This window comes from Corylus avellana, chromosome 5 (genome assembly GCF_965113065.1).
Source record: "Corylus avellana chromosome 5, dhCorAvel1.hap1.2, whole genome shotgun sequence".
NCBI lineage: Eukaryota > Viridiplantae > Streptophyta > Magnoliopsida > Fagales > Betulaceae > Corylus > Corylus avellana.
This window is the reverse complement of record NC_142494.1, coordinates 2,232,956-2,252,130: the sequence shown is the minus strand read 5'-3', so window position 1 is coordinate 2,252,130 and position 19,175 is coordinate 2,232,956. Positions and strand designations below refer to the sequence as shown.

The window sequence follows — 19,175 nt, the reverse complement described above, 5'->3', positions numbered from 1 at the left end:
GGTGTGTGTTCTCATGTGTTTTTTTTTCAAATTTGTCTTTCGCATAAATGGCTGGTGGGAAATTGGTAACCAATTAATTATCAATTTTCCCAACAAGTATTTGGTATCAAGATTTTGCTCCCTAAAGTAGTTACTAATATTTTCAGTTGGTAAAATATTTTGTCATCATACTAGGATTTGAGATTGATGCTACCATATACTAAATGAACTTTAAGAAAGTTCTTAATATGAAATGGACACTCGCAGGAAAAGAGATTTAAGAAATAGGAGTTGATCATATTCTCAAATCCAATTTATGTGGCAAGAAAGTTTTATTCATATATTATGTTCATAAACAGGAAAGTTTTCAGGATAATTTTCATATAAGTTACTAAGTTAGTAAACAAAAATTATATATTTTGGGTGCTATTCCCTTTGGCAGAGGTTGTAATCAGGGATGAAATTAGGAATTTAACTTTGAAGTGGAGAATTGCATTTTTGAGGAGTCATTATTAATCAATTAAAAAAAAAAAAAAACTTAAATACATATATATTTGTTAATAAACTCTTAATATTTTACTAGCTAGGCTAAAAAAGTAGTATCCATCAACCCTTAAATTTACCCTAAACCCAATGAAATAGGGGCATCATCCCACTCAATGTGACCTGGTTGGGAGCGATCCTCTACCGCCTCAATGATCGCACAAAGTGCTACCACATTAAATGGAGCAAACCTATTGGTTGAAGCTCACTTGGGCCTCAAAATTGCCATGGAAAGCCTCCAACATCAAATGTAAATTAATCATGTTAAATCACAACGTATATCAAAAGCCCAAGTTAATGAAAATAAATAAATTTAATTATTTAATTAATATTATAATAAAATGCATAATCAATCCATCTACAGCTTAATATATAACTTGATGGGCAATATTTTTTTCATCATAGAAGAACCACAACTTCTATGGCACAAGACCACAAGTTGCTTTCTGCCAGATTGCTACAAAATGTTGCAAAGATTGCCTGAACAACAGCAGATCCAAGAACTTACTTTTCATATTTAGTGTTCCAAAAACACATAGAGACAACCATGACGAGACATCCTCTATTTTCTCCCACTCTATTCATAAGCTAAGCCCCGTTGGTAAAGCAAAAGCAGACACAAGTCCTAAAATAACAAGACTAAATCTTTTGTCTTACATGTTTACGGTATACATCAAACACTGAATATATCTATTCCATGGCCACAAATCCCACAAACATAAGCACCAATATAACAACCTTATTATCCTATGTAAACTAATCATAATTTTGTCATAGACAAAGCACCCATTATTCAATAACATAACATCTGCTGTTATTGAATATGGACGGTCACTGGAGGCAAGCCAAACTCGTTTCAATAAGGTCGCTCTCCGACATAATTACCGACCGGATCATAATTACACGTCATAAACACATCTCCACTGTCGCACACAATCCGAGCACAGCCGATCCTTCTCGTATTCCGCCACACAATCTGCGTGTAGTGGCCGCACACCTGACCGACCTCACAGGTGTTTGTCAAGTATGTGTAATATTTTTCTTCATCGGCCCACGCACTCACGGCATCGGCCGGAGTCCACGTGGAGCCGCTGCCCCAGTAGATGTTCTCTCCGAGCTTAAAATCGTCTTCCGGGAAAGAGTGCTGCGCTTTGCAGTCGGATTTCCTCTGGCCAGCCCACCATCTCGCATACTTTTCGAGATCGGAATCCCACATCAATGGCAGCTCCCACTTGTACGCCCTGACCATGTTGTGTGCAAACAAGAATTGCAGGGACTCTCCAATGCAGCCCCAGCAGAGTTGCTTGGAAACTTTGTATATGGTCTCGTTGTCTGGCTTTTTCAGTGCCGGGGAAGATTGGGAAGTGACGAGTGTGATGAAGAGGAAGAGAAACCAAAAGGGTCTCATTTTTTTTCTTCGGTCGAGGCCTAGTTCTTATGTATATGAATTTCAGGAACATATATATATATATATATAAAGGCTTTGCAGGGCACGCGCAACAATTGGCAGGTGGTGGGTGGGAGTGTGGTGTCATGAATTGGTTGGAGGGTGTGATGGAAGCGCTGTGATGGGTGGTGGGCATGGAGTTTTGATTTGTGCCTATGATTGAAGGGTCATCTTCTCGTGAGCTCACGGGTATGTGGCTCCCGTGAGCTCTGTGTTGTTTGTATTATGGGACATTAGAGCCCACCATGGTGCATTCTAGATCCTTCAGTTCAATATGTGGGCGTAAGAAATGCATAGAAATGATGGGCAAGTGCGAATTTCTAATCCCACAAGTTCTTAATAACTACAAATTTTCTAGATACACAAAATTTCAATGCCAAGATAGCTAGGTACCAGTACCACACTCTTGGACGGCACTATTTCCAGAATTTCTTCTGTGTCTAGTCTCTTTCACCACCACCAGTTTCCTACGAAGATGTTACGTATTACAACTTTTACTATAAATTTTATACGAATTAACCGACGGTATCAACCAATAAACTATCTCGAGAAGATCATTCATACTAGTACCCAGTTGAGAATAAGAGAGAATTTTCATCCCCTTTCTAATTCTCTGACATTTATTACATCAGCATGACAGCAACTAAGCTATCTCTAAAAGACTATTGATGACTTAATATTTTCATTCCATCGTATGATAAAACTATCTTATGAAAGACCATTCATGACATAGTATTTCTATTCCCTCATGTCTAATCTTTTCACCACGGATTTCGTAGCAAAATGTTTGAGAATTAAGATTTTTACTATTATTTTCTTACAAATTGACGAGACACTTATTACATAAACTATTTCCAAAAAACCATTCATGGTCATAATCTCACTTATTATATAAACTATTTACTAAAAACCATTCATGGTCATAATCTCTTCTTTAAAATGATGTTTTCTAAATAGAAAGCAGTGTTTAAATTAAAACCAAAAAAAAAATAGAGAAGGTTGGGGAAGAAGCCTGTCAGACAACCGCGAGACCATCCCATCCCGGGTGAACAGGCTGGGAACGATCCTCTACTGTGTCTGTGATCCGAGGATCAAGACGCTATTAATCACGCTCTGATCACGCGGCAGTAATTCATCCTCCAGACTTAGGTTCCTGTCTCCTTAGTGATCAAGGATACAGAGGTACGAGCCTATAGAACAGATCCTGTTCAAGTAAGGTCGTAACTACTGGTGGAGAACCCTGGCTATTTAAACTGCTTATTTCTGTTGTAATTTTCGGTGTGGGCCGATAGGTTGCGCAGAGCAGAGTAGCTGACGTACTTGTTAGAAGCTCACTTGGGCCTTCAAAATGCCATAATATGCCCAGTTTACTGGGCTACGTTGTCCATAACGCAAAAACAGAGAAACCCTTTAACCCACCATGAGTAGAAAAATCGAAAATATATATATATATTTCTTAATTAGAAAATTGTGAAAATAATAATTAAAAAAAAAAAAAACGAAAATGGATAGAAAATTTTTCACAACCTTTTTGGCAGAAATCCCAACACATATTGACTTTAAAGTTCATGCCCAAAGTTGAGAAAGAAGAAATTTCTCAAAATTTGAAATGAGTCCATGGATATTCCTTTTTCTTTTTTTTTTCTTCTCAAAATTAGAGGTGGACTTGTTGGACCATTATAAAGTGATTAAAGATAATCTCCATACTCATTTATCACACTAATTTTTTATTGTTAGGTGTATTTTAAATGACTTTTTATGTCAGCCACTTAAAAAATAAAAATAAAAACGACACTTAAGCTGGTGTGAAAGTAGCGTTAGTATTAAAAAATAGGAAAAATTGTAAAAAAAAAATTAAAAATTAGTCCATGTGATTTGAGATTGTAACAAATAACTTTTATAAGGTGACGCTTACTTAACATGCTACTGTTCAAGCGTCACTTTTCAAAATGTAACATTTGGCCCAAAAAGACACCATTTAGTATCGTTTGTACAATAAACAACACTATTCCTAATTCTAGAGTCTTTTACCAAGTACTATTAGTCAAACGTAGTAACTTTTTTTTTTTTTTTTTTTTTTTGGGGATAAAGAGTCATTGTGAGAGAGGGAGTGAGGATGTTATATGCACTTTGCAACTACATGTTCTCTCAAACAACAATGTGACAAGTGTTTTTCGAGGCTGCCAACTTTACACTATGCATGACATGCACATGATGTTCCCAAATCAATATTCTAGAATGTTAAATTTGTAATACATACTGAAATCATTTTTTTTTTTTTTATAACATGGAACAACTCTTGATTCTTCATTAAAACTTAAAAACATTACAACTCATTGATATTTTTCTTCATCGTTGTGGGCAGGGACAGAGCCAATTTTGAGTTTGGAAGGGATCAAGGGCCAAAATTTTTTTAGGGGAGGGACCAATTGGCAAAAAATATCTTAAATTAATTAATTTTTTTTTTTTTTACCTTAATTTTTTTTTTCTTGTAATTTGGAGGGACTAGGGCCACTACCCGTCTCCCCTAAATCCGTCCCTAGTTGTGGGTTCCCATCACAGAGATATAACCTTTCATTACTATCCATAGCAAACAAAACGAGACTCTCTCCATTTCTCTTGAAATGAAAACGAATAATTTCACTATCTAAATTTTGTTTTGTCGCGTGTAATGATGTAAATTAACATATTGACAACATTGCATTTAATGTAAAATTTAATCTGAATCATGCAAGACTCATCAAATCTACCTCTCACATAAGTGGTGATTGATTAAGATACCATTCATGAGCTAAGATATTTATTTTCACATTCAAATGTAAGATATAATTTCTCTGTTTTGTAAAATTATCATGAGCTGTACAGAGATACATGTAAAAGTGCTATAAATCAAATGAATACAAAACACATTTTTGTTAATCAAACCAAAAACAATTCAGAAAGTTTACAATTAAGAGGGAATTTAAAATTTTCAAGCACATGCAAGATTTGACGGTCCCAATCTACGTTTAAATCAATTATTATTTTAAAAATATAAAATTTAAAGATTGATTGATTGAAACTATCGCATCAGTATTAATTGTCAAATAAAATGTTTATAACATTATTGTTCGAGAGATTGCTGGTTGTGATTCAAGCAGCCATGGTACTGTTGGAAAACATCTGTTTCACCAAGTATTCTGCCGATGTTGTCCATAGCATTTTTGGCTGCTCTGTTACACGCGATCTCCTTCTTGAGGCCACATACACCTCTTCCTACATGCTGGTCTCCTATGAAAACATCGAAGGCCGTACACTCCTTCCACTGGTCAACGAATTTAACTGCCAAATTTCTCTTTTGGCAGAACTGATAAAGCATTGTCACAGGGTGTGTTCCAATGGTTTCCGGAGTTATGATAGGCTCCAACAATGTCTTACACACCTGTTGCAAAGATATAAAGCTGCATTTATATATATATATATATATATATATATATATATATATATATATATGGTCTCCTACAAATCATCGTTCATTCTCTTAATTTTCACAATCAACATTAGATTTGTGGGTTAATATAGATTCGACACATGGCTTCATATATTAAAGGGTGATTTTGAAAATTGAAAAGATGAGAGAAGGATCGGAGAGGATGTATAACACGTCTCAACTTTAACTTAATATAATTCGAACCCTATTTTGAAGTTTCAGTGTCCCGCCTATCCAAAATAATGGCCTAAAGTTGACGAGCGAATCAGGGTACAACTCAAAATATTTTGATAGCTTATAGATCTGAGTTGCAACGAGTCATAATTTATTAGTGTTAAAGTGTAAATTGGATGTTACATTGGGTTGGTAAAGTCCAATTTACCATTTTCAATTTTTTTTTTATTTTTTTTTATTTTTTTAATTTTTTTAAAATTATAAATATTTTGCCTAAAATTGAAGATAAAACATGAAGGGAATATATATGGGAGTGAAAGGTAAATACCGTCCACGCGGTGTCCGTGGAGGAGTTGCTGTCAATGAAAACTGCTCCTATGGTGGACTCGACAATGTCTGCGAGGGCTTTTGGTACATGAACAAGTCCGTTTGAATGCAACGGGTACTCCGAGATCCCTTGTTTGAACCGTTGAATCTATATTCATGAAAAGTGTAAGCATAAATCAAAAATGGTTCCCTCTAGACAAAACAAGCACCAAATCATGTCATGACTTATGCAATGACAAAACAAGCACCAAATCATGTCATGACTTATGCAATTTCAATGCACTCATATGATCCTGCTCAATAAAATAGTCAAAAAGTTATTTTGTCTAACCCCATAATTTTTTAGAAAGACCCTACATTCGATTTAGCAAAATAACTAATGATTTTTTGAGATGTTACTAAGCATTGTAGTTCAACAAATCCTTAACTATATTAATTAAAAAATAAAAAATAAAATAAACAATCATGTTCACTCTCCTCTTTAGGTATAAAGAAAGTAGATAAAAATATAATATTTTAAATATTAAAAAAAAAAAAGTGAATAGCTAAAATAAAAAAATGCTATCATTTAACTAAATATTTGTTGAGTTTAACGTAAGTAGAGCTCTTGCAATACCAACTTTAAGGAAATAAATAAGTCAGGATCACTTACAATTGATTGGAAAGGAAGTTGTGAGAGAAGGCCTTTTGTTCGAGCCGAAAGCCTACTTGCTAATTTAGAACCTACTTAGACAAGAGGTCCCCTCTCAAGCAATAAATAGGTCAAGATCACCTACAATTGATTGGGGAGGGGGTTGCCTCTTGTCCGAGCCGGAAGCCCACTTGCCAATTTAACACCTACTCGTACAAGAGGTCCCCTTTATGGCAATAAATAGGGTTAGGATCACTTACAATTGGGGTTGCCTCTTGTCGGAGCCGAAAGCCTACTTGCCAAAACAAATTGTTTGGACAATTTAGCTCCTACTCGGATAGGAGGTCCCTCTCACCACCCCTATCATTTTTCCCATTATGAACTATCCATATATACCAACTAATTACTCTTTGTGTTGTAAAGTTTTGCAGGTTCTTTTTTTCCTTCAATTGTCCTTGTGATGGAAAGCAACCAACCAAATAAATTTCCTCCTAACCATATCGATCCAAAAGCAACATTTTTAACAACTTTAAAAGCCTACATTAATTAAAAGGAACCCAACCTAACTTTTCCATCAATGATCAAACCAATAAGTATTAAGTAATTAGGACAATATATATTTCAGTTAAATCATGTGGACTGAGGAATGAGGACCCATGCATCTCACCATGGAACTTCCTGCATCATATATTTCCTTCCACCAAAAAAAAACAAAAAAAATAAACCAGCCAAAGTCAATGACACCAAAGCAAGGTTTGTGAGGTCCTTAATGGACAAAACGTGCCGTGTAGTGACACGGAAGGAACAGATAAACACTCACCATTACTAAATAGTAACCCTAAATTCATTGAACAAACAAACAAAGTCAATTGTATAATTTATGTGCTTCTCGAAATTTCTCAACCAAATTTCTGTCCATCTTTTCATGACAAAATAAATGTTCCTGAAAACACATTAGTATATATATATATATATATATATATATATATATATAAACCTTCTAGAAATCTCTACGACTTTTTGTTTGGTATTTTTTGTTCTCCATAAAAAACCCAAATCTTAAAAACACAAACAAAAAAACAATCACTTTTGTCCACAAGGGATACCTTAATCTGCTAGAGATCAATCACGCTTTATGAAGCGGAGGTTACTAATTCGAATCCTCCCTCCCCTCTTGTGTGGACATGTCAAAAAAAAAAAAAAAACAATCACTTTTGAAAACTTTACATAGATTAATTGCATGTACAGCAATTCTCACCGTTAATCAAACTCTTATGAATAATTGACCCCACCCGTCATAACCAATTACTAGATAACCTAGGAGCTTTCACCCTTATGGGCTAAGTAGAAAAAACAATCACTTTTTTTTTTTTTTTTTTTTTTTTTTGTATTTTAAAGTTTATCTTAAGTATATTTTCGCTGAATGATAATGAATTTTGGTTTATTTTCGGTGATATTGACCATCAATTTTACCCTTTCTAAATCAAGGAGACATTTAATTCCTACGTGGAGTGTTTATCCAACAGGAAACATCATCATCAACGAAACTAAAAATAATATTTGTTTAGTCAAAAAAGGAGAAGATAAAGTTGAAAAGTTCAAAGATTTTGAGCTTACTTTTTCCTCAAGAAAGGGTTTTTTGTGGCGCAGAAATCTATGCAACCCGTGTTTGACGGCGGCACGAGCAAGCTTCTCGGAGTCGACATTGGCGGCCCGGAGCTGGGTGAGCGGGCCGGGTGGAAAATTCGGGTACAAGAAGTAGTGCTCCTTGGAGAAAAGTAGGGTAAGCACCGCATCACCCACGTACTCCAATCGCTCGTAGGAAGCGCCGCCGCCGCCGCCCTCCCCTGCTGAAAAAGAAGCGTGCGTGAAAGCATCCTCTAACAGCCTCCTGTTTTTGAACCTGTATCCCAATATCTCTTCCACCTCATTGAGATCCGGGACTGACCCGGACCCGCTTTGTTTCTCTTGTATGCAAAGCGTTTCTAATTCCTTAACCACCTCTTCTTCTTCACGTCTTTCTTGCTCTGCTTCCATGGCGGGCATGTCGTTGGTATGCAGGGTGAATATATATATATATATATATATAGAGAGAGAGAGAGAGAGAGAGAGAGAGGGAATTAAAGATTGTTTACAACTTGCAGGGTGGGATGATTTTGTTAATATGTATATATGTTGTTGGTCCTTGGATGGTTCGGAGAAATAAAAGAGACGCGTGATGAGGAGGTGTACGTAAGAGACGGCGACTATATTTCCACTTTTGTGAAAAACATTGGAACCGCCAATTGGTTTTGAATACGACAATACGACTCCTTGTCCATGTATACCACCGTGTATATATATATATATATATATATATATATTCATATATATATATATATATATATAGGAATCCTTTTCAAGTATGAATTTAGAAACCCAATTGGATTTGGATCTTTTGATTAGCTAATTTCTTAATCAATTTTTTTTTTTCTTTTTTTCTTAATGGAGATGATGAGTGTGGAATGATTAGATTTTCTGAGAAATTGACGTATTGTGATTAATAAGGAATGTCATATGACAGTTTCAGTGACACTTATCACATTTACAAACTGACGTGACAGTTCACGTGACACTTACCACTAAAATGTGAACTGACAATTAGCAAGATTTTTCACACACCCAAGGTGCCTATAGTCTTGCTAGTTATATTAATGAATTTAATTTAATTGACATTATAGATCTTTATTAATTTTCCTTTTTCCACTTTTTGAAGCAACAATATTATAGACTCAAGTAGGCGAAATCATAGTTGTTAGAAACCAATCAAAATCATTAATAAAATCGAATAATTGAACCGACTACTTCCAAAAATATAATTTGTTTTTTCATAGTTATTCGAACTTGAACGATTAAATTATTGACAATGGACCTATCCCTACGTTATGAGTCCTTTTTTTTGGGGGGAGGGGGGGGGGGGGGGGGGGGGGGTAAAATATGCTTTTTTTTTTTTTTTTTTATATGCCATTTTTATGCTTCATTCATTATTTAAAAATAAATAAATAATATACTTAAAAAAAAAAAAAAAAAAAACTCATTTAGTATGTCACTATGTCACGCCTTCCTTTTATGGAAGGAAGCTTCCTGAAAAAAAAAAAAAAAAAAAAAAAGAAAAAAAAAAACCAAAATTCTAGAACACAACAATAACTAAATTAAGCTTTCATATATATAAAAATCAAATTTGGTTTAATATACAAAAATTCAATGTACGACAAAAACCAAAAACCGGATAGGAAGAGATAAATGTAATTACTTAATTAGTACTTTAATACCCCCGCTCATGTGTGAGATTAAACTCACTTTTAATAGTGAGGCCCAACACATGGAATGTTTAATTTAAATGGGGTGAATTGACGAAGTCAAGGTTCGATCTCATAACCTTTGACTCTGATACCATGTTAAATTACCAGTTATCCCAAAAGCTTAAGCTGATAGGAAGAGATAAATTTAATTACTTAATTAGTACTTTAACAAAATCAAGATCATCTAGCATTATCAATAAGTTTTTAATACATTAATCAACCAATAAATACAATTTAGAAACCCTCCCATTATTCTCAACCGTAAGCATTTACAATCTACATGTCTGGAATGGCTCTTAATGTTCGTAATATTCACCTCAAAAAACTGTCCCGTTTCTACCTTCCCGACGTTAGATTGACCATAGCCTGATTATTGTAGAATGAGCCGACATCCCAATCCTCCGTTGTGGATGAAAGTGTCATCAGGGCAACCACTATAGACCTCATACTCGGACGTATTTGCGGGTTTTCGTGTGTGCACGCTTTGGCGAGCATGGCCACCTGCAACAAAACACGTCCATAGCTTTATCGGAGTTGAAATCATAAAACATGTAATAATAGGTTTTTGTACAAGTTGTTTCACCTTCCACACAGATTCAAATGAGTAGCCCTCCCCAAGATGAGGGTCAACTAGTGTGCGTAGGTGCTCTTTAGGATCAGGCTGATTAAGAGCATCCTCAAACTGTGAAACACAGAAAATGTATTAAATGTATGTTCAAGGTTACTTTCCAACAAACAATCTAAAAGAAACATATCATGACACAAGAATTTAATATGGTTCGGTAAAGATTGACTACATCCACAGGTAACAACAACAATGTTTCTTCTTCACTCGGACTCTTAATTTTAAAAGGGTACACAATCCTACAAAGGGGGAGGGGTGTGAGGGTAATCAGAGGGATGGCAAGAAGACTTACTAAAACAATGAGGCCCTTAGATTCGGTACCGGAATCATTTACCCTGACCACAGCCTCCTTGGCAGAAATAAGTTCATAAAGGACAACTCCGAAAGCATATACATCTACTTTGGTAGAAACATCTCCATATTTTGCATATCTGCACACAAAAGGTAAAAATTAATCCAATTTTTATACTGAAAAAAAATATAGCTAAAGTTTTTCCTCCCTGTTAGGAAGGAGTCCATCGGATAATGAATACTATGTAGCAAACTCATCTTTATGAAACCCGCTTCCAAGGAGAACATCAGCGGCTGGAAGGAGAAAACATCACCAGTACTCCAGGATACAAAATTCCCAGAAAAAGAAAAAAAAAATGAATATCCCGGATCTCCCAAAAGAATGGCTTCTCATATATACAAGGTTGGACATCACTTATCAATTACTCACAATCTCCAAGTCCCTAGATCATTAATTTGTAGACTGGGTCACAACTACTAATAACATCTGGGTAGCCACTCATTGAGCTTATATATGAACCTTTTAGCAACTTGCGTCCGCCAAAACACCCCAAATTCATCTCTCAATGCTGAATTCCCTGCTGCTCCCGTAATAGATTTTACAAAAAAAAAAAATCTAAAACTTACTCAGGTGGCATGTATCCAAATGTTCCCACAAGACGTGTGGGGATTGATGTACTTCCAACTTCAGTCAGTTTAGTTAATCCAAAATCTGCAACCTGCAATGCAAATATTTTAGTACAACAATGTGAACAGACTTTTGAAGATCCATAACAACAACAGCGGTCCTAATGCAACCTTTCCATGGAAGTTCTTGTCTATCAATATATTTGCTGATTTAATATCACGATGGATATAAACAGGAACAGTATGCTCATGGATATATTCAAGACCTCTGGCGGAATCAAGGGCGATTTGCACCCTAGTAGGCCATGGCAACGGGTCCCTCCCTGGAAACATGTACACGTAATTATGATATGACCATTAATCCGAAGGTGACATCACTTACAAGGATTCTCAACATGCAAACGTAATCTCACCTGATGAGCCACGCAAATGCTGGCTTAAGTTGCCATTCTCAATAAATTCATAGACTAGGAAAAGAGAACCCTCAACGCAGTATCCAATCAAGCGCACCTGCAATGAATTGTTAGTGAGTGATATGTACAGTACCGAAGATAGGAAATGATCACACATCTTAAAGGTCTGTCTATGCTACAGAGAAAAACACAAGTACTGCATTACTTGTATGATACACAACTTGTATTAAATACACAGCTGACTCATCAAAAATCCTCCCAGGAGAACATTATTATTATTATTATTTTGGATATTGTATGACCTCAAAAGGCACAACAGCACATAAACAAGCGAACAAAATTGCCTTGTGTCTGCTATCATTTTGATTCTTGCAGCAGACCAAATTTTGAGGAAATAACATGAAGGGTATATTTTAAAATGCATATAAACCTCTGATGCCACAAACACAAGGGAGTCAATTGTTTTCCATGTTATTGTTATTTTGTGGTTGATATTTAGGGGTGGATGGCATTCAAGAAGGGATAAATGGCATAGATGACCCTTGAGGGATATATAGAGTGAGCTCTCCTGCATCTCTGTGTGTGTGTGTGTGTGTGTACATACATAATAATGATGTAAAGGGGCTGGCTAGTGCAGTATGGATATCTCTGCAAAGATAAGCATACAACATAGGCTTTGGTCAAGTGATTAAGTACTAAACAATAATCATATTATTGTTGGGAAAGAAAGTATATTACCAGGTTCAAGTGATGAACGCGTGTTAAAACATTTAATTCAGCAAAAAATTCTTTGGTTGCTTGCATATCCATCTTCTTGATTGCAGCTTTCTGCAGATAAGAGTGAGGGGGGAGGGGCTGTTAAGAAAGTGAAAACTGATATAAACATAAAATATGGTAAGATTGATTAGCCATCCATATAGAGTATTAACAGATGCAACATGTAAAATAGACATACAAGATGTTGATGAAATGTACATTTCATCTTTAACATGAGCAAAGGATAAAGATTGATTGAACTGCTCATCCATTCTTCCCACTCACATTAATTTCTCATACACTTATAATTAACCAGATTGGGTGCTGAACCCTATTCAGCAAGCCCCATACAACCAACTAGAGCTGACTTTAGAAATTCAATATTTACCATGCTGTCCAGCTTGACTTCCATACTTGGGAAGTCCCTTTTTGACCAACCTCCTCATCATTCTCTATTTTAGAGTAGCTTAAATTACCAATAAAGGTATCATAGATAAACACATTCAGACAAGAAAACAAAAGTGGCATTAAGCGATTTCACCTATTTAGCTATGGAATTCGCAAGTGTTCCTCACCTTTAAACCTTTATTTATGCTAAAATAAGTTGTTCTCAATAATATATTCTTAATTGATTAAAAATCAAAGTTCTAACCATCTCCAATCTAAAAAGATCACCATAATTTTCCTATTTGAAATCTGTTTCTAGAAGGTTTCTCATAAAATGTGGTGAAAGACTGCAAATCTTCCATGAAGAGGGACTACCATATCGTTTAATATAAACCTGCACGACTACAAGTCTTATTATATTATCCAGGCATAACAAAATCAGCCATGTAGAGGGAGTAGCATATCACTTAAAAAAAGAAAAACATTATTGACCAAGAAAATCAGACAAGTTGCAGAGCCAACTACATATTTAATGTGCAAATCTGCCATGCACTGATTCATTTGCAAACCATATATAAATAAAAATACATGTGGCTACATACCTCGCCTCTCAGCTCTGCATAATAAACAGCCCCAAAACCACCTTGACCAATCTTATTAGCCATACTGAAGTTATCAGTAGCTGTAGCAAGTTCTTCATATGAGAACTCTACTGATTTGTCCACAGATATGCCTGTAAGACCTGGAGCTGGACCACCAGCAGAACCAGTTACATCTTTCTCGAAGCTACTTCCAAGCCCTAAATCAAAAATACAGGGAAACCCCATAAGTGAAATCATGTCTAATCTCCCATTAGGAGCCAAAAGAGAGAGAGAGAGAGAGAGAGAGAGGCAACATCCATAAAATTTCATTGGTTATGTCAGTCACAATGATTCTTTATAACAGTAATTTGCAGACTATTTTGAAGAAAAAAATAATAGATTAGAGCACTGACACTAGTGAGAATTTCAAGTTGCAAACACTCCAAACAAAATCAACAATCGCATTATTTGAAAGCGTAACATTTTTCAGCAACTTCAGATAAATTTGATTCTCCAAAGGAAAAAAAAATACTACATATGAAATATAATACATATTGTAACTGTTTGGTGTGGTGCGGGGTGTCAAGCGTAAGACCTTAGCCATCTCTGGGGACTGTGACTTATGATGATTGAATAAGATTGTCATCTAATTTAAATGAGGTTACGTTTTCACTAAGAGGTTAATCAAGTTTAAAGATACTTTTTGAGACCAGTAGATCCATGAAGCACTCATTCACTAAAAAACATCTATAATGGGTTCCGAACAAAGTATATATACCATGTCCATTCTGAACAGATGGATTCTCAGATAGCTCTAAGAGCAGCGGTGCCTTCACCTTCTTCTTTCGGTAACATCGAAGATATATACAGGCTGCAAATAACAGCACACCAGCTACTCCTCCTATAGCTATGCCAGCAATAACTCCTCCCGCTAATCCTGCTTATAGTTAAGTAAATATTAAGCTCAAGAGTAGCATCAACTTTCCACTTTATTATCTCATATTTGTCTCCAAATATCAAAATAAACATAATCATCATAAAACCAACTGTAGGAGAAGGCCAAACCGCTTGTGCTGCAAAAGGGAGAAAAACAAAACAAAGCTTGTAAATATGAGAAAACTTACAATAGGATTTAAGAAGAATTCATTTAGAATGAAGATTAGATTTATAGAAGCTACCTTGATGCCAGAGGTGGATAAGTATCATTTTGATCTGCAAATAAAAAGAAAGACAAAAAAAAAAAAATCAAGTTAATAGAAACTCATACCCCCAGAAACTACATTTAAACAAAAATCTGGTGCTTGAAATTCATTAGTAATATTGCCTTTTTCTTTCCAGTAAGCATGCTATTGCATAATTTGTGTGGCCCACTTGGAGCAATAGAGAAAGGAAACTACTCAATGTTTTTCATAGCATTTGGAATTGGACACGAGCGTCATGAAAAAGAAGAAGAAAAAAAAAGAAGGAAAAAAGGAATCACTACCAGTATCACCAAGGTTACAACCACGGTAGAATAATGGCAAGGGGGTAGGGGGGAGAAATTCATGAAGCTATTGAGCTTGGTGAGGACATAACTTTTAGCGTTGTGTTTTACTTTATAGATTTTGCAATTTAAGATTCAATATGTTCCACTTTCACTTTTGTGCTTCCATTGGAAGCAATGAAATTTTGAGTTTTATACCATGGTATTAATAATCTATCCTACTTCACGAAGGCCCATTGATTTAGTTTTCACTTCAGTGGTTCAACCCAGTTCCCAAAATACCCACTGCTCCATCGCCAATCGCCAAAGTCCAAAGCAATGGCATTCAATCTCCAATCGCTTAACTAAACTATGCAATTATCCCTTTTATCTATAGATAACTGGACATGTTCATTTCAAATTATCCAAAATGAACATCTAGGCTCATCCAGCAGCCCTTTGTAACACTATCTAAGTTGAGTTTAGAATGGATTCAACAAATTGGACATTTAATTTTTAACATTAATTAGAATTTACATCTTGTGGTTCGGCCTAACTACACTTACCTCTCTTACTTTACAAAAATTGTAAAATGGTTATGTGCAACTAGAGTGTTGCATAAATGATAATGCGGCACTACTCGATCGGTTCATCAAAATATGTTAATTTATACAAGGAGGTTAGTGTAACTTTTCAAAATCAGGAAGATAAAGTATAATTAGTCCCAGCCACAGATAAATTACAATTTACCCTTAAATTTTAAGGTTAAAATTTCTTGTCTGCAAGTTTGTAGTAGGTACAATAGAATACCTTCCACCCATTCCTAAGATCCACAAATCATTAGTACTACATAAGCCTCTACTTAATCCTGCAAGAAATCAAATTCTCATCTACTTGTTGCTATTCTAACACATCCGTGAATCCAAGAAGCTAAATTAACAAAACCCCAACTTACATATCTGCATAAAAATTTCATTAACTCAAAGCATAACGAAATTTATCACCTTTGCCTGGAATATACACCAAACCACCACTCCCATCGCTAAAATCCACACCCGGGTTGTAACTCTGCAGCAAGGTTGAACTAAGGCCCGTCTCCTCCGCAACCGATTCCAAAGTGTCATTCTGCCGAAGCGGGTACGTAATAAACAACCCGTATTGCTTGGAAACCGAGCTGCTCCCACACGAACATGTCACCGGCACATTCAACCACGTATTCACATTGGGTATATTATTGGCGGGATAGCTATTATTCGTTTGCAACGACTCGGCCGTGGTCAGATTCGCGTAGGTCGTCTGCGCCACCTTCGTGTACGTGTCCCCGGTAAAAACCGTGTAATTAAACAAGTAACCCAGATACTTTCCATTGATGCAGTTACATGGGAATGGAACATGGATTCTTATATCGTGTTGAACGTAGTCTTTGTTGGGTATCGTCTGCTTGTTGTAGCTTACAATAGTATCAGGGTCAGATTGCAAAACTTGAGCTATGTATGTGACATTTGAGCCCTCCCACACGTAGTACGAAGCTAAAGCTAAAGGACATCCTTTGCTACATTTGGATTCGGCTATGGAACAAAAAACTGAGACCCAGACAACCACCAATAACAAAAACCCCAACTTGGATTTCATTGGATTGGGAAATTGGAAACTGGGTTCTGAATTGATGGAAAAATCAAGAACTGGGTCTTTGGTGGTGATTGGGGAAGACGAAGAGGAATTAGATTGAATATGCTTGTTGATGATGTTGAACGTTGACTGATTGAGCTTGGGGGGGGGGGGGGGGGGGGGTTGAAAAGGCGGCTATTTGAGCTGGCTGGAGGTGACGTGGAGGATTGTTGTTGGCTGAGGACAGTTTCTTCCGATAGCAGACGTGTTGGTGGTGTTTGGCAAAAGTGTTTGTCCTGCCTAGACACTGTTTATTCTCGATATAAATGCATTTAATGAAATTGTAAATCCTGAATCTGATATACAATTACTCAATTAGCCTTCATTTTTTTTTCTCCAAAAAATTCCAACGCTCTCCAATTCCCTCCAGCTCTCTCACTTTCTTTCCTCCCTGTTTTCTCCGTCATGACTCGAGCACTGGCCCTTGCGAGCCTTGTGAGGATTCGGAATTCGTGAGGAAATCGGGCTGGGCAAATTTGGTCTAGTAGTAGAGAATGGAGCGCGGGAGGGACGCTGTGTCGGTGCTTTGGAGATTTTCAAGGAAACAAAAAAAAAAAAAAAAAAATGCAGGAAGGTCACAATAGGGGGGGGGGGGGGGGGGGGGGGACGCCTGGCTTGGTGTTTGGCAAGGGGATTTTCGAGAGAAAACAAAATCCTGCTGATTTCAGGATGCTCGCGCACACGGGGGACGCCTGGTTTTGTCAGTGGGCAAGGGGAAAAGCTGGCTAGCGCAGGGGGGAAACTGGCTAGCGCCGAGCGCGGGGGGGGGGGGGGGGGGGGGAGGGAAGACAGGCGTTTAAAGAGCTCTAAAGTTTTTCAAGAAATTGCAACCACCCAGAACAATTCTCCTAATGGTTTTTCAATTATTGTATTTGAAAATACAAGAAAGAACGGAGAGAATTAACAAAGGGAACATGACAGATTGACATAAAAAATTGATTTTTAACTTTAAATGAGCAGAAACGAAAAGAAGTTGACAAAAAGAGGATAATGGGTGTGAGATTTTCTGCTCACTCTTGAAATCTCTTGCTGTGATATCTAGAGGGACGGCCATTGCTATGCGAGTGCCCAAGGTAGTTTCTGTGAAGACTGGTACTTCTACAATCGACGCAGCCATTCAATCGATCGTATGGCAAAAGAAGCCCCAAGGACCTTAAAAAAGGAACCTTTACACAGTGTGGGTGTGGAGGGCAAACTGGGGGTGGGGGGGGGGGGGGGGGGGGGACGCGTGTGACCTGGGCTGATACATGGGGGGAAGCTGGCCAGCGTAGGAGGGGGACGCATGTGACCTGGGGGGGGGAGACGCTTGGGCTGGTAGACTGATTTTCTGTGGAAAAAATTCAATAAGGAGGGTAATATGGTCAAAAGGGTGACAAATTTTGAGGAGGAAAAATTTGATGCAATCGGTCAACGGGTCAATGGTAAACAGTATCTAGGCCATTGCTTTTACCAAACAGGGCCGTTGGCATTGTTTGGCAACAGCCTTGACCCAGACATTGTTCAGTGTCTGGGTTAAGGCTCGATTTTTGGGGTAAGATTTTACCAACTTTTTCCCATTTTGCCCCTACTTCTAATAAGATTGAAACAGGCCCGTATTGTGGAATTTCCCACACTGAAGAAGGGAAAAAGACCAGTGTAGATGTCGAACCCAGTGCCCCGAAACACGCATCAGAAGCTGCGAAGAAGGAAAAACCATTTCTGATTTCTCCCCCCCCTCGCCCCCCCACCCCCTGCGCTTTGTGTGCAAAATTTCTCCCCCCTCACACGCGTCTGAAGCTGCCTAAGGAAAACGATTGTTGATTTCTCGCCCCCCCCCCTCCCCACCCTTGCGCATTGTTTGCAAAATTTCTCCCCCCCCTTCACACGTGTCCGACGCTGCCTAAGGAAAACCAGTTATGATTTCGTGCCCCCCCCCCCCCCCCCACCCCCTGCGATTTTGTTTGCAAAATTTCTCCCCCCACCCCCCTCACACGCATCCGAAGCTACTTAAGGAAAACCAGTTCTGATTTCGCGCCCCCCCACCCCCTGCGATTTTGTTTGGAAAATTTCTCCCCCCCTAACACGCGTCCGATTCAGCTGAGGGAAAACCATTTCTAAGTTCTCGCCCCCCTGCGATTTTGGGCTTTGTTTGCAGAAGTTCTCCCCCCTACCACGCGTTCGAAGCAGGTGAGGGAAAGCCCAGGGAGTTCTCTCGCCCCCCACCCCCCCTGCGCTTAGTTTGCAGAATTTCCCCCTCTAACACGCGTCCAGCCCATGCGTATCAGGTCCCCCCACAATGCCTGGACCTGCCCAGCTGTCTTCCTCGGGTATATTAGAGGCTTCGCCTCCCAAAAGTCCAGAGCACCCATCTAGAAAGAAGTCTGCCCGTGAAGCTAACCGCCAGTCTCGGTGGAGAAGAGCTCTAGCCACGGCTCCACGCACACGATCACGATCGAAGGTACTGCATATAGCTTT

At 37.7% G+C, this 19,175-nt stretch overlaps 2 protein-coding genes, 1 non-coding gene and 1 pseudogene across 3 annotated transcripts; all 4 read right to left on the bottom strand.

The window, feature by feature from the left end:
• Positions 1–1,017: 1,017 nt before the first annotated feature.
• On the bottom strand, positions 1,018–1,945 carry LOC132182616 (pathogenesis-related protein PR-1 pseudogene; annotated as a pseudogene).
• Positions 1,946–2,978: 1,033 nt separating this feature from the next.
• Positions 2,979–3,191, bottom strand: LOC132183524 (small nucleolar RNA U3). The gene has a single exon (XR_009440482.2). It is a non-coding gene; the product is annotated as a small nucleolar RNA U3 (small nucleolar RNA).
• Positions 3,192–5,020: 1,829 nt separating this feature from the next.
• LOC132183061 (RNAse II-like 1) lies at positions 5,021–8,772 on the bottom strand. The gene is made up of 3 exons (XM_059596457.2): positions 8,188–8,772; positions 5,941–6,087; positions 5,021–5,390 (listed from the first exon to the last, which is right to left on the bottom strand). The coding sequence occupies exons 1-3, from the start codon at positions 8,614–8,616 to the stop codon at positions 5,073–5,075; spliced, it is 894 nt and encodes a 297-aa protein (XP_059452440.2). The 5' UTR covers positions 8,617–8,772; the 3' UTR covers positions 5,021–5,072.
• Positions 8,773–10,048: 1,276 nt separating this feature from the next.
• On the bottom strand, positions 10,049–16,778 carry LOC132181542 (lysM domain receptor-like kinase 3). Its single transcript, XM_088516435.1, has 12 exons — positions 16,058–16,778; positions 14,770–14,803; positions 14,657–14,664; positions 14,370–14,528; positions 13,613–13,809; positions 12,606–12,695; positions 11,868–11,964; positions 11,626–11,777; positions 11,455–11,546; positions 10,829–10,967; positions 10,495–10,593; positions 10,049–10,412 (listed from the first exon to the last, which is right to left on the bottom strand). The coding sequence occupies exons 1-12, from the start codon at positions 16,683–16,685 to the stop codon at positions 10,248–10,250; spliced, it is 1,860 nt and encodes a 619-aa protein (XP_088372561.1). The 5' UTR covers positions 16,686–16,778; the 3' UTR covers positions 10,049–10,247.
• Positions 16,779–19,175: the final 2,397 nt, after the last annotated feature.